Source organism: Lemur catta, chromosome 1 (genome assembly GCF_020740605.2).
Source record: "Lemur catta isolate mLemCat1 chromosome 1, mLemCat1.pri, whole genome shotgun sequence".
Lineage (NCBI taxonomy): Eukaryota > Metazoa > Chordata > Mammalia > Primates > Lemuridae > Lemur > Lemur catta.
In genome coordinates, this window is record NC_059128.1 from 272,696,490 (window position 1) to 272,712,776 (window position 16,287).

At 37.5% G+C, this 16,287-nt stretch overlaps 2 protein-coding genes across 2 annotated transcripts; both read right to left on the bottom strand.

The window, feature by feature from the left end:
- Nucleotides 1-76: 76 nt before the first annotated feature.
- On the bottom strand, nt 77-697 carry LOC123642655 (keratin-associated protein 27-1). The gene has a single exon (XM_045557951.1). The coding sequence runs from the start codon at nt 695-697 to the stop codon at nt 77-79; it is 621 nt and encodes a 206-aa protein (XP_045413907.1).
- An 8,364-nt stretch (nt 698-9,061) lies between these two features.
- LOC123650608 (keratin-associated protein 13-1-like) lies at nt 9,062-9,627 on the bottom strand. Its single transcript, XM_045569536.1, has one exon. It carries the CDS (start codon nt 9,590-9,592, stop codon nt 9,062-9,064), a length of 531 nt encoding a protein of 176 aa, XP_045425492.1. The 5' UTR covers nt 9,593-9,627.
- Between the last annotated feature and the right edge of the window lie 6,660 nt (nt 9,628-16,287).

The following is a 16,287-nucleotide window of genomic DNA, read 5'->3' on the forward strand; positions in this document are numbered from 1 at the left end:
AGAGGAATAGGAGTTACTAAATATCTCAAAAATCAATTCATCCGAGTGAAAATATACCCACTCCCCTACAGATTCTTCACTTACTAGGCAATTGCAAACCACCAGTAACACAGCAAGTTGGTTTATAGGTGCCAGAAGAAGATTCCAGGAGTTGAGGCTCAGGTGCAACATTGACCAAAGGTCTACAGGAACTGGATTCAGAGTTCTGAGACTGACATTGGCTGGATTCACATTCCTGAGTTTGGCACCTCTTAGATGCAGAAGTCTTGGGTGAACAGCACTTTTCCATGTGGCTCTCAGGTTGGCAGCTCTGGACTACAAAACCCATTTGATGACTCTTTTCTGACTGGCAAGGCTGAGAAACACACTCCAACACTGCTGAGGAACTTTCTGGGTGGCATGTTGTCCTTTCAGAGGGCTTGGAATTTGAATAAGTTGTTTGCACAATTCCAGGGAGGCAGGTACTTTGCACACAGCTGTCTTCTGTGGACAGGTTCTGTTCACAATCAGTCAGTTGGCAACTGGTGGTTTCATTGCAGATTTCTTGAAAGTTGTCCAGGAGCCAGGTTCTGCTATGGTAGCTGCTAGGCAAACAAAATCCATCTTCATAGCTTATAGGATCAGAGCCATGTATGATGGCAGAGAGTGGTGGGGCATTTTGGAAGCTCCTGAGTGAGCAGCAGTGGCTATAAGGCATATTGCTAAAACCCTTAATCGAAGTTGGTCATAAGGACCCAATATGCTGAGTCGGAAAATTAAATTCTTTGCTGGGGAGATTATATACTCAGAAAACTGGGTGTTGGCTTCTTCGTCTTTGCATCTTATTGCTTAAGTTAATTTGAAGGATACCATCTCATTAGCACTTTGTTTAGTTATATATGAAGGTGACATCTTATTAACAAGGATGCAAGTCCATTTTGAATCTTCAAAATGGCTTTTATGATAGCTCCAAAGATGACTCACTCAGGGTGGACTTTGTCAAATGTGAGTCCCAACATGTCACCCAAGCTAACATTTTTTTCTCATTTAGCTACCATGACCCTCCATATTGGCAAGTGAACTACAAGATGTAGATGAAGACATCAAATTGAATACTGATCAACATTTAGCACTGGAGCTTTGAGAGATGCCATCTTGGCAGAATGTGGTAGTATGATGTTCAAGACATTCTTAATCAGAAGCAAATCCAATTGATCTCACTCTCATTCCACTAAGATAGTGGTCCCTCCAGTGGATCAGGGTGTGAGAGGACTCTTCAATAGCATTCCTTCGTACTGTTCAGCCAAAGTACTGAAGGTGGTCATTGTACCTTAAATACCTCTCTTTTTGTCTTATTGTTCCCCTCATCTATTTGAGGGCCAAATTTAAAAGCTTCCTCTTCATGAAGCTGTTTCCCATATTCCCATTTATAAGTTATTACTTCTTCCTCTGAATTACCAATGAATTTAACCTTCTTTTTTACTACGAGTGCACTTTACACCAAGTAGCATGTTTACTTTTGTTTACTTGCTTCTCAAAGGTTGACAATTTCTTTTGTAACCAATTTGCTTCAGTTATGTTTTTCATTTTTGTTTATTTTGTGTATTGTTTTTTGACTGCAGACAGATGATGAACTACTATCTTTATTGCATTAGTTAGTATGTTGTACTTTGCATACTTTCACACTCATAGCAGGGAACCTCCCAGTACAGTTTCTACAACACATTGTATCATTTACTTAACTCAGCTAATGATAACAAAGCAGAATAGAAGTATATTCTCAAAATAGCATTTTAGTCTCCTTTTCTCAGGTCTGAAGAAATCCAAGAACATTTCAGGAAGTCTCAATAACTCTTAAACAAACCCTTCCTTGACATGTAAAAGACTAAGGATATCATATATTTAAAAGGAAACATTTGAATGCATTCAGCTTTACATATTGCACAATCAACTCGTATACAATACCTTTGTAATATGTGCAAGTTAATTATAATTTTGAATGGCCACTCTTGTTTAAGGATCTCATTATGCCCTCCACATGAACCCTATAGTGACTTATTTAATTCTTATGCGTGTTTGTATTTATTATTGCGCAGAGGCTTCCACTACAGCTTGTGACTTTCCTGTTTAAAGTTGTCACATGGATTCTCATAGTCCTCAGAATAAGATCCTTTCCCCTTAGCCTGCCCTACAATCCCTTGCAAGATCTGGCTGCAGCCTATTTTTCTAACTCTAACTCTTGCCCTCTCCCTCGCTCAACATGCTTCATCCCCACAGGCTTTACTCAGCTCCTTGGCACATCAAACCTTTCCTTGCTTGAGTATTTTGCATGCACATGCAGCTGCCTGCCTGCTTCACCCCTCCATTGCCTTCTCCCATTCTGTACACAGTTCTTCTCACCTTTTGTGTCTCAGCTTAAAAGTTACCTCTCACAGTGACTCTCCATCACCCTATCTGAAAAAAGAATTCCATTTCCAGGGTCTATTTTTTTTTCCTTCAAGACCTTATCTTAACTTCTGATGATTTCATTTATTTCTTCACTGTGCCTTTTCCACTGTGAGTTCCATGAAGGCAAGAAGCAAGTGCATCTTTCTCACTACCGCATCCCCAACACTGAGCATGGTGCCTGGCTGCCACATAAGATCTCTATAAATGTATCTCAAAAAATTGATGAATAGAAGGTGCTAAGTAAAAATGTGTTCAAATTATAACTAAATGTCTGATAAAAAAATGGTTTGAAACCTTGACATACTCAAGATTTCCAAGAATTGACAAGGGTACTGAGTTCAAAGAAAGAAAGAAAGAAAAACTATGCCAACCTTTCAACTACCCCTTTGTGAAATCAGAACAAAGTCATTAGGAAAGCCACTTATTAGCATGGAACTAACTGAATTAATTATTTTAAAATCATGTTTGATGTAGGCATGTTTTAAAAGCTTTACCATGAAACCTGGCATGACTTTTCACTGCCAGCACAGAGTCCTGTTGCCAAATTGTCTGGGCAAAGAAAGGAAATCGTATTGGCTTGAATTTGCACAATTGTCTCCAGCCAACAGCCTTCTTATTAGCCTCACAATGTGCAGTAAATCAGTGAGTACTTGTGCAGCTCCAGCTTCCCAAATGTCAGCTGGCGATGTTAGGTCTGTCATTTGTGAATAAGGTCACTTCATGTGTTCTTTTCTCCTTGGGATGAGGTATTAACTTGCACATTCTATTTAATTGAATGCTGAATGAATAGGTGCTTCAGTATATAATTCTGATTCAATGAATAAATATGGATTTTGATCATCGCTGGATTTACCTGCTTTATTATTATGGAATGATATAGGCTAGAGCAACTGGTCACCCTGGAAAAACTTAGTTTTGTAGGTACTCGAATAATGATAATTAAGTAGTCTATCTGTTAGTATTCTTGAGAAATAGACCCAGTTACCTGATTGCATATGGTGACTGGATAGTCTGCTACTAAATGGTTGAAGGATACCCTGGTCTATCCTGGTCTTGAAGTACATGAATGATTACAGCTGCAGTGACACCTTCTAACCACCAGAGAGTGGAATATCAACATTTGGTGCAGGGAAAACAGTTAAATATAAGGATTCTAGAGTCAGCATGCCAGGATTCTAAGCCAAAATCTATAAGCTCAAACTGTAACTTTGAACAATTCCCTTAAGCTTTCTATGCCTTGGCTTCTTCATTTTTAAAATTAAAATTATAAGAATACCAATCTTGTAAGGATCTTTTATTGATTAAATGAGATATATGGTACCAGGTTGCCTGTCACATGTTGAGTGATAAATAGAAGTAGCTATTATTTCTGATCAAGTTAAAGATCTTCATGCAGACACTTCTCATAATAATGTCAATCTAGAATTGATATAAAATTATAAGAGAAAATAAGCACTGTACCTTTTTTGTTTTTTTGTTAATTTATAATTGTGTGTTATTTTTTTACATTCCATTCTTTTAAAGGTTGAGTTGTACTTATTCCCATTAGAGAGGGAGATTTAGCTTGTCTCCATTTCTCAAGAGCTCAGCACTTGATGATTGTAAGGTTGAAGAGTTTATATTGCTTTTATACTTGATTATGTGCCTACACTGAACTTCTAATGACTTGTTTAACCACATAAAATAAAATAAGTCACTCTCAAATAACATAATTCATCCCATTGCTCCCACAATTTATTTACTTTATCTTTGCCTTAATTTTATCTCATCAACCAAACTTATGCCAGATAACCTAAGTTAATTTAAACGCATTCCTTTTCCCCAGTCAAGAAGTTTCACAGAGAATCATTGCACAGCAATGGAGGAACACCAGATCACAAGTGAAGAGACTTGGGTTCTAGCCTTGTTGGTTCTATTAATTCACTGCATGAATTTGGATGTCACTCTGCCACTCTGGATATCTTATAAAATAATGAGTTTAGATGAGAAGCTCTCTAAGGTCCTTTCCAGCTGTCACATCCTATAATGTTCTATCACAATCTTAATATCTTAGAGTTGAAAAGGACATTAAATGACATCTTGTCAAATCTACCCACTGAATGATATCCTTGCTTTCATTTAAGGCCATCTAATCTTTATTAAGATTACTTATGAAATTTTAATAGGATAGACCAAGGACTGAAGTTGGTAAACTGTTAGTTGCCATGCATGCTAGTAGATATTCACAACTGTATAGGGAGTAATCTTATAGTATTTGAGAGCAACTCCTGAGAATAAATAAAAAGTAAATAAATGAATGAATGAATGAATGAATAAATAAATAAAAGTTTGCTGAGGGGAATAACTAAATTTTGTTAGATATAACATTTTGTGAAATATGTCAAGTACCATATAGCCCTTCTGAGATAATGCAATGCATACAGAAAAAAGATTTAGGCTTTAGAATACTTCAAAATTATAGCACTATGACAATAATAATGATCTTCTTGTAGAATATGGAAATGGTCCTTTGCCAACTTTCTCTGTTTCTAATGATACATTCTTTTAGAATATTATATCAGGAATTTTATGTGACATCATTTCTTCTCTGAGACTAATCTCTAATTTTGGTTCCTGGGATAGTCCTTCATCATTTACAATTCAATTATACTAGACTTTGATTCAAATAGTCAAAAAAGAAAAAAGAAAAAAAGAGAAAAGTTGGAGGATTACAGTGTGTATGTAGCTGTTGATGATGAATAATTGTAGAAAAGAATGAACCATGGTATCTTAACCATCTGAACATTACAGTCCATATTGTCCAACCTCTTGTTCCATTATATATTGTATGTGAAAGTGTCATGGTTTATTATAGTATTTATACACTTGTTTTTGCTCCTTTCACCCCATATATTTGCGCTTGCCTGCCTCGGTGATTAGCTTTGAGTAGAGCTATTTTTCTGTTTTTGAAGTTATTTTTCTGTTTTTGTATGGTCCAGAAATATAAATTTGTTTTTGAGTTCTCTCACTTCAGTGGGCACTGCAGTTGTGATAACATGTGACTGAGATTGTGCCAAATCAATTTTGATGATGATCAGACGATTGATGACAATTAGTTTATCTAAAAAGAGTTCCACCAGAAAAAATGAACGGATGTTTGATGTCATTGACATAATATATCCTGGGTACTGTCACCCCAGCTCCATTTCATTCATTTATTTATTCAATTATCTTTTATTTCATACAAGCATACCTCATTTTATTGTACTTTTCTCTTGTGCTTCACAGATGAGTTTTTTACAAATTGAGTTTGTAAAACTACTTTTTAATAGTATATACTTACTTTTTCAACAGTATGTGCTTACTTTGTGTTTCTGTATCACATTTTGGTAATTATCTCAATATTTCAATTTTATTATAATCATTATCATTATATCTGTTATGGTGGTCTGTCGCCAGTGATCTTTGATATTATTATTGTAATTGTTTGGGAGCATCACAAACAGTGCCCCTATGGGAGCAAACTTAATAAATGTTGTGTGTGTTCTCATGGCCATTCCCTGTCATTCTCCCTCTCCTTGGGCCTCCTTAATCGTTGAGATGCAATATTAAAATTAGGCCAAGCATGTTGAAAGCTGAGAAAGGCCAAGACCTAGACCTCTTGCACTAGTCAGCCAAGTTGTGAATTCAGAAGAAAAGTTCATAAAGGAAATTAAAAGTGCTACTTCTAGTGAGCACACGAATGCTAAGAAAGCAAAACAGCCTAATTGTTGATATGGAGAAAGTTTTAATGGTCTGGATAGAAGATCAAACCAGCCACAACATTTCTTTATGCCAAAGCCTAATTCAAAGCAAAGCCTTTACTCTCTTCAATTCTATGAAAGCTGAGAGAGGTGAAGAAACTGCAGAAGAAATGTTTAAAGCTAGCAGAGGTTGGTTCATGAGGTTTGAGGAAAGAAGCCACCTGCCATAACATAAAAGTGCAAGATGAAGCAGCATGTGCTGGTATAGAATCTGAAACAAGTTATACAGAAGATCTAGCTAAGATCATTGATGAAGGTGGCTACACTGAACAACAGATTTTCAGTGTAGATGAAACAGCCTTCTATTGGAAGAAGATGTCATCTAGGACTTCCAATAGCTAGCGAAGAGAAGTCAATGGCTGGCTTCAAAGCTTCAAAGTACAGGCTGACTCTCTTGTTAGAGGTTAATGCAGCTGGGAACTTTAGGTTGAAGCCAATGCTCATTTACCATTCTGAAAATCTGAGGGCCCTTAAGATTTATGCTAAGTCCACTCTGCCCATGCTCTATAAATGGAACAACAAAGATTAGGTGACAGCTCATCTGTTTACAGCATGGTTTGCTGAATATTTTAAGCCCACTGTTGATACCTACTGCTCAGAAAAAAGGATTCCTTTCAAAGTATTACTGCTCCTTGACAATGCACCTAGTTACGCAAGAGCTTTGATGCAGGTGTACAAGGGGATTAATATTTGCATGCCTGCTAACACAACATCCATTTTGTAGCCCATGAATCAAGGAGTAATTATAACTTTCCAGTCTTTGCAGTGGTCTGGAAACTACAATCTCTCTGAGGTATGCCTGTGTTTTCTACCTGCAAGATTCTGTTAGTCAAGATTCTGTTTTGTCCATTGAGGGTACAATGATGATAAACAAACAAATAAAAAATAGTACTTAATAAAATATTACTTTATTAAAAACAGAGTTTGTAATTAAAAGAATATAAGTATGTATAATGCTAGCACTGTGTACGGAACAATCAACTCTATTGACGGTGGAGTCTATTTCAAAGGGGTGAGAGGAGAAATCAAATCATTGTGAACTTTGAAGGGTAGCAGATATATGACATTTCTTCCAGAGGTTCCAGGCTGTTTGGGAGCTCAGATATGCACAATGTGTTCAAGGAAGTGGGAGAAGGTAGCATGGATGGAGTGTATGTGGCAGAGCGTGTGTGTAGGGGAGTGGAGGGAAGGGGGCTGGAGGGGGGCAGACTTGGGCTATAAATGGTCTTTAAAATTATATGAAGGGGACTTCAGTGGGAAGGGGGATTGTTTAAGATTTTAAATGAGTATCTCATTTATGAACATGTCAGCTACAAGTAATAGAAATTATAATTCAAAATGGATTAACCAGTAAGAAATTTTATTGCCTTATGTAAACCAAAGCCCAGAAGAGTGAGATGGTCCAGGCTTTGTTCACCTGCATTTCTCAGGGTTCTGGCCTCTTCCATTTGAAGTTTTAATTTTCAGGCCATATGCAAGATGGATGCAGGATTCCATAGTGACACAGCCCAGAGGTAGAGAGAATTGCTTCAAGAAATTCCACATGAAGAGCTTTCCCAGAAGAACCGCTCCACATCACACCTTGTTTCTCATGGGTTTTTGTGAGATCACATGCTCATTCCTGAACCAATCCCTTGTAGTAGTAAATGGGGTGCTATAAACTAGACAGATTCAATTCTGAAACTGGGCCATAGTCATGTTCATTTACAAGACTACATGTAGATGAAGAGGGATACACAGACATAATCTGATTACCATAGGAAGAAGAGAGAGGAGAAAAACAACTGTGAGGGCAATGAACAATCAGTTACCCACATCCATGTATATTTTCTTATTCCCACTTACATATCTGAAAATGCAGGTGATTACATTATTTTTAATAGGAGAATGTAATGGACTGTCTAGTTATTATGTCTAGATCTAAGCCCACAATACTGAGATGTAAAGTCTTCCCTCTCAGTCCAGATCACCTACTCATGATACTGTCATGTTTTAAGTAGCTCTCAGGTGACTTCCACCATGAAAAAAGATGACCTTATAGTGACCAAAGTGAAGGAGGAGAGAGTTAAGCATCAATGTAAGAAATAACTTTTAGAAAGAAATTATATTCCATTTATAACAATAGAATGCATACATATTTAATTGCATCCATACCTATAATGTTTATTTCATTACACCAGCTACTGCAATCAGTTGAAATCATGACCTTAGAATTCCACTGTAGATGATATATGTCTGGGAGGAAAGATCACAAGAAGGATTTTGACAATTCTCTCATCAAAAACAGTCAGGGTAGTGCTTGCTAAAGCATCACTGCTGTCTCTCCAACTATCCTTCTTGGACCAGAACCATCAGTAGATTAATCAAAGCGAAGTGCCTTGATTAGGCTGAAATGACTGTGGATACAAGAGTCGAGGGTAATCTCTTATCCAAGCTCTGATTCTGCTTGGCTGGAATCCCCAGGCACTAACTCTGTGTTGTCAGAAAACTTTGCCTCTCAGAGAAACTACTCCTACTCCTCAAATTAAATATTTCATTGTTAGACAAAGAATAGTAGATTTGGAAATCCCCACGGACAACTTAAAAAGAAAATTAAGACTTGTGATCTGACATCAGATTAAATGAGTTTATTTGAAGACAAAAATCACCTCTTGCTCCATTTTCTAGAGAAATAATTGGAAAAGCACAAGAAAACAGAAAGAAAAAGAGATGGATATTCTATGAGACAAATTATTATTAACGTGATTTTTAAAAAATGATAACTCTCCTAGGTAGTAGAATATAGACTGTAGCCATATGATAGCTAAGATTGACTTTGAGAGAAGTAATTGTAAAGTTGAGGTCAGGAGCTCTTAATAAGTTGATCTGTAGAAGCCAGATCCACAAGTTGGTCTGTAACAAGAAGACTGGCAGCTCCTAGATGCCAAGTAGGTTGGGCGACTGAATCCATATCTGCAACCTAAGGAAGAGAAGCCACAGCCTCTATAACTCAGGGGTCTGAAGCCACTGGATCTACAGCCCAGGGAGTGGCAGCTCCTTGATCCATAGCCCAGGGAGCGGCAACTGCTGGACCCAAAGCCTAGAGATGGAGAATAAGTTGCTTGGCAGGGTCTGCAGAGCAAGGAGGTCCTCGGGCGGTAGCAGGACGTCTGGCAGGGACTGGACACCACATAGGATGTCCGGATCCTGGTGGTGGGCTCACAGCAAGTCTTCTGACAGCCACTGTAGAGAGAGGAGCCCAGCTGGCAGGTTCTGGGGGAGCAGAGGTTAGTGCTGTAGACCAGGTTGCTGGGGAAGGAAGAGCCACAGGAGGAGCTTGGGTGGCGCAGGTAGCCCCCAAAGGAGCGGGAGGAGAAGTTTCCAGAGCAGCAGTTGTAGGACATGTTGATGGGAGAGATGAGTTACACTGAGAAGATGCTCTGATATCCCTGCCTGTGCCCAGTGATGTTTATATACCCTCACTCTGGTGGGTGTGATGCAATAACAGAGACCCTGCCTATTGTTCATGAAATGACTAATTAACCCAGGCTATAATTATAATTGAACACATTCATTTGTTCTTAACACCAGTTTAATCATTCTGGTTTATAGAAGCCATTCAGCTTCTTTCTTTCTCTCTTTCTCTCTCTTTTGTCAGACGTAAGGTGTGGTTTCCTTTCAGAAACGTTTGTCATGATGCATGTAGTGCCCCCGCCTTTTCATTGAGCTTGACTATGGGTATGTTGAGCATGAGTGTGTAAATTCTGACCAGCAACGTACTCCTAATAGTCATCAGTACCCACCCATCCCCAACTATTTACATATGTTTTATTGAGCATTAATTATGTGTAAAACATTTTAAAATGTGGTATGATTTACACTTCAACAATCTTATGAGATAAGAATTGTTATAAACAATTTAGGAATGAGGCTGTGGAGGCTTGGAGAAGTTATGTACCCTTTAGGTAACTGATCAAACAAGTTATGGACCCCATGTCATAACCCAAGTATGTCTGTCCCTAAAGCTAGCAGGGATCACAATACTATATAGTCAAATCGAGAAGCTGGTTATTTCTGCTCCCAGAACAACATGAATAATTGAGTATGCAGGTGAAAAAAATAACATTTTGAGGTGATAATATTTGCATTTCATCTGATATATCTACCTGAGTATTCTTATCCTTTTTATGAAGTCCCCAAAGATAGCCACTGACGGGACAGCTTCTTAATCATTTTTGGTTATTTATTTTTTTAGCATTCAAAGTTACCATGGAGATGTTCATCACATATCTTCTATTTGCCCTTTCATTCAGCTTACCATTGTTAAGCAACTCATGTTTTATCCACCATGGAGTTATCGGATTCTTCTTCAGTGTGAGGCAGAAAATTCTTTGGCAAACACTTAGACTATCAATGGGAATACTTGCTAAAAACTGGTATACCTTCAGTGAGTTGACTACCAATGAAATACATTTGCAAAAACTTGAATTTTAATAAAGTGCTAACCTTTGCCAACTCAGTTGGGAGTGAGAAATTTGACACCTTTGAGAGTGATTCAATTCACTTCCCGCTGAGCTTCTATTTTGCTCATTCTTCTAGAAAGACAAAGCAGCATAACACTTACCTACATATTAAGTAGTTAAAATTATCATTAACACTATAAAAAAATCAATGGCATAAAGTCCTGGAATTAGAAATATCTTCTTTTTCACTTATTAGCATATCCTACTTCTGCCTTAAAGCATCTTTTAGAAATTGAAAACCAAAAAGCTATTTATGTAATTTGATCTTTTCAAATTGTTTTTTGTAGCTGATTGTTTTTTCTCATCTCCTGTAGATTTGCTTATCTGGCACCAATGGAATATTCTGCCCATTTTTTTGCTTACAAATTTCTACTAAATGTATCGTTCCTCCTTTTTTTCCCCCCCATTGCTCCAAATCCTTCTGTGAAAGTTGGTAATACCAAAATAGAGTCATCTCTGTCAAACTCTAATGAAATGGAGTTGGGGAGGCAGTGAACAAGGAACCCTCACACACATATGCTTGTAACAGGACTTTTCGCGAGAACTTCCTCAAAGTTGCAGTACTTTTGATCAGCAGCTTGCAGGACGCTTCCTAGCATGCAACTGTCTCCTGCAATGTGCTTGTGACCTATGAATCCTGTTCCTAAGCAGCCTACATGGACTTCTCCTTGTCTTCATAAGCTTCTGCTTTTCCCGAGCCCCCCATATGCCTATGATCCATCACAGCACAATATGCTGGACTGTGACTTTCTGCTATTGCCAAATAAAGTCATTTGTTCTGGAATGCCTGCCTCTCTGAGTTTCTTTTTAGGTTGACACTTCTCATCCCTCAAGGCCAAAATCAAACTCCTCATTTCTGACAGGTGTTCACTTCAACTAGGGTTTATTCAGAGACAAGGATCTCAGTATTTTATAAGCTGGTCCATTTGAGTGAGTACACACCCACCCTCCCACCCTCCCACCCATACATGCATGCACACACAGAGTGGAAGAATTGCAAGTGATGTCTTTTGAAGTGGGTCATGCAGGGTGAGTAGGAAATCAGCCTCCCGGACAGTCACAGGTGTGAGAAGAGTGCAGTACCCAGAAGTTCTGCAGGGTAAGAGACAGTGTTTAGTCTTCTTTGACCCAGTGTTTGGTACATCATAGTGGGTGCTCATCAATTATTTATAAAATGAATAAATATAACAAATCATTAACTTCTTTATTTTTACTTACATCTTAAATTTATGCATGTGGGCATAATTTTTTTAAGTTAACTTTAATGAAATGTTAAATGAGTATAAATATCTTTTTCATAATTAAATCTAGTCCCCAAGTTAATCATAACCAGGAAGCCGGTTTGTGTTAAACTAGTGAGCCACCTACAACGTGGAGAGGAGGTTAGAAATTACGGTTTTAGTATGGGCATTTCCTAAACAATTTTATAGTCCTTGTATGTGAATGTGTGCTTGTTGTCTTCCCGTTACACAAAGCAATGGGATCAAAGAAATCGTAACTAGAAAGAGGTGGTCAATTAGCTTAGCCGGAAGTCTGGGTACAACTTGACATTGCAGTAGTATCTTAATTATGGCTTTTCCCTGTTATATTGTGGATACTAAATCCACATACACTAACCAGACATTTCTCTTAGCTCTAAGTCTCCATCATGATCAGCCATATACCAATTTCCTGAATTACTGTGGCATCAGAGTGTTTTAATTAGTTTTCTTCCATTCCTGTAGGCAAATCAGTGTTATTTTATTTAGGAGATGTCAAACTGTGTACTGTAGCCACTATTAATCTCAGTTAGTTTACAATTTCTATAACTCTACATACTTTAAAAAAATAAAAATAACTACAACTTTTTAAAATTAAAAATTTCCATATATTCCTTCTGAAACATTGAATGCTATTCTAAAAATAGATATTACTACAACTTAAAAAATTAAAATTTGCCCTATAATTTATTTAAGGCAATACAGTATGTTTACATATGAAGAGCCATTTCTTTATTAAATAAATTAGAAAACATCCATCTGAGAATTTGAACACATTGAAATATGTTTATTATGGGTGTGAACATATACATACATATGTCCACAAACTTTAAGATAGTTCAAATGCTATGTTTACATACCTAAGAAATTAGGAAATTTTGCCAAAATACTTTGCATCACATCATGTCACCTTTTTGTTAAGCTGTATTGGTCTGGAAGTGCTTTCTTGGATTCCACACTAATGCTTCACCACATGTTTATGACCTGGTTGAAGGAGTTATAAGCATAGTACAATAATTTGTCCTTTGAGGAAACTATGTTATGCAACCAAAAAGCTGTGACCTTGGGATTGGAATGCAGGTCTCTGGCTCTCTCGTCTAAGGCTCTCTTTTACGTAAACCTTCAGAGAACGGCTTATACTCTCTTCACTTCGTATTTCCATAAACACAGCCCTGTCTCATGAATCTTACCGTACATATTCTTGCAAGTAGATTTCCCTGATTTCCTATTTTGAATGTCTCATTTGAAATGCTATCACTTCCTCACTCAGACTATATCAATATGTTCATTTTAAAAAATAAAATCTCTCACAAAAAATTTTAGTGTTTGGGGTGATCCTTAATCTCTGTCCCTCATCCCCACCCCAAGCAAACTTATTTTTGGGGCCTTCCTCAATTATTGTCTCTTTTTCTTTTCAATTGCTTCATTCTTGTCCACTCTAATGGTTCTTTTTTCTCAGCCTTATCAATATGCTCAATCTCCTCCTCAATCCAAAAATTTTAAATAGAACCATTTCCTCCATTGTTATGAATATATAGCTCTTCTTATTTTGTGAGTAAGAATTCTTTGGAGTTGTGCAGCTTGTCAACTGTCTCACTTCTTTTCAACAACCATCTTGCTTCTATCTGATTTAACGCTCTTCTGAAATTGCTCTAACCTGGTTCGGCAGTGGCCTTGATTTTGCCAGATACAGTGTACATTTTTAGGATGATCCCGTGAAAATGTTTAACCTCATGCAACACAGGCTGTCTGTGTCTGTAATCTTGAAACATGTTCATTCAGGCACTTCCATGACATCACAGTCCTGGCCTTCTATTTAACTTTCACCTAATTCCTTATTACCCTTAGTTAGGCTCCTGTTCATAATGTTCCTTAAGATTTGATGCCGGTCTCTGCACATATTCTCTCTTTAGAGGAGGCACCTCCCTTCCATGGCTTAAAATATCCATTTTCTGTGACATTCAAATACTCAAGTTTATATTTTCAGTCTACACTTCTTTTTTAATTTTAAAGCTAGACATCCAATTACTTCTTGCCATTTCCATTTGGAGATTTCGTAAGGTTAACAAACTTTTATGTATATTAAACTTTAGCTCTTCCATAGGAAAATAAAAAATATTTTTTCATCTTTAATAAGCAGCATTTCCACCTACCTGTTTAACATGGAAACCTTGGAATCCTCCTAGCATATGCAGTCTATCCTAAACATCACCAATTCTGTTTTCCAGATCCATCTTACTTCTATCCAGTCCTCTTATTGCCTTCCCTCTAGTCCAAAATATTCCAGCCTTGGACCATAGGCATTTGGGCCTGGATACTTCTTTGTTACAACACTATCGTGTGCATTGTAAGATATTTGGCAATATCCCTGGACTCTACCCACTAGATGCCAGTAGCATACCTCCTCCTTTTAATTACAGGAATTAAAAATGTCTCCAAAAATTGCCTGGGGGGAGGGAGTCAGCTCTGGAGGAAAACAATTGCTCTTATCCAAAGTTTCTCCTTCCTTGGTGGAACCACTGAAAAGGTGCCAAATCACCTGCCTCTTTAAAAAAAATGTGTCCTCCGATCATTTCTCTATATTGCTGCCTGATTGGCCTTCTTAAAACAAAATGCTGGTCATGTCACGCTCCTGATTACAGCTTCCTGATTGCCTTCTCGTACACGAGGATAAAACACAAATCTCTACATGATCTGCAAGGGTGCATAATCACATCCCTGCCAATGTCCCTAACTTCATCTTCATGCAGCGATCTTTTCCTTTCCCACAAATACACTGGCCTTTGTTCCTCACAGAAATATCTCAAATTTGTTCCTGCTACAAGGACATACTATTCTCTTTGTCTTGAATGTTCTTTCTTCAGCTGGATTAAAATAATTAAGCCTTTTCTCACTTTCTGACCACCATATTTCAGGACAAATTAGGTTCCCTGTTATGATTCTTGTCTTCTCTGTACTTAACTCTAACATTTTAAATATTTATTTTTTAGACTGTCCTCTAGACTAGAGCAGTGTTACTCAAACAAAGCCAGGCTTTGAAAGTTCACCAATTAGCCAGGAGATAAGTAGTGTATATCAACATGTAAATGAATGCATGACTGCCTTCATTAAGAAGTCTTGCATGATTAAAAATTTCAGCTTAACAAAATTGTATGTTTGGTAACGTCATTGATTTAGCCTGGTCTATGATTCCCTCTTTGAGTGGCACCCTTCTGCATTGTAATCTTTAAAATGGAGGTGGGGGAGAAGAAGTAGCTGTGTTCTTTCTTATTCAATTCTGAATCCTCAAGCAAATAGTCAAAATTAGCCTGAGCAAGAGCAAAACTCTATTTCTACAAAAAATAGAAAAATTAGCCAGGCGTGGTGGTTAAAGATGACATGAGCTAGTCTCTTTAGATGGAATCAGGTAGCTCAGAATAATGGACATTATGCATATTCTTTTTTTGTTTCTGCTTAGTGTGGATATCTTTGCATTGTGCCTCAGAAATAAATTAGTATTTTTGATTGCAGGGTGTTGTCCCAGATACTACTTGGGGTATATAATACAATGCACAGTTTATCTACTCTAATATCTCTCTAAGAGCCCAAAATCTCTGGATTCTAAAACTCATCTGAAGATGAGTTTAGATAAGAGAATGTGAATATGTAGCAATGAGAAGGCATTGATAGGCATAAATATAGAGATAATGATATTAAATTTTCCTCCAAGACATTGACTCTGGTTGCAGTGTGAACAATGGATTGTAGGGTCACAAAGAAGTAAGAGTGGGCCTCGGGGTTCTGTATTCTTAACTTCAATGCTCAACTTCCTCCCATAAAAGTGGTTATTAAAGCCAAGGAAAATATGTAGAATGACATAAGAAGGGGGCCTAGGATGACACCCTTAAAAAAACTTTACATTTAAGGAATTGGAAAAGGAAGAGGAGCCCACAAAAGACTGGGGAGGAATAGCCAATGAAGTACCGAAGTCAAGTTAAATATGTGTTATGAACAAAGGAAAATGGTCAAAGCTATTCATTGTTAGAGGGAAGTCAAGTTAAATGTTTTCCTTGGCTTTTAAGTAACTCGTTGTTCAACTACTACCAGAGACTGTATGTGTGTGTGTGTGGAGGGGCGTTACAGGGGGGTTGTTGGTGGGCGTGTGTGTGTGTGTGTGTGTGTGTGTGTATTTAAACATGGAAATGGCCCCAGTTTCAACAGTGCCTAGAACATAGTGAATGCTAAATAAACACTTGTTAAACTGAAACTTCCTGTCCAAATTTTTCAATATATTCATGTGGAATTTGAAAGCTAGAGAGATCCATTTCAAGAGACTTC

Coding starts and splice junctions, on each gene's coding strand:
- LOC123650608 (XM_045569536.1), bottom strand. CDS start 9,592: ATGTCCTACAACTGCTGCTCTGGAAACTTCTCCTCCCGCTCCTTTGGG.
- LOC123642655 (XM_045557951.1), bottom strand. CDS start 697: ATGCCTTATAGCCACTGCTGCTCACTCAGGAGCTTCCAAAATGCCCCA.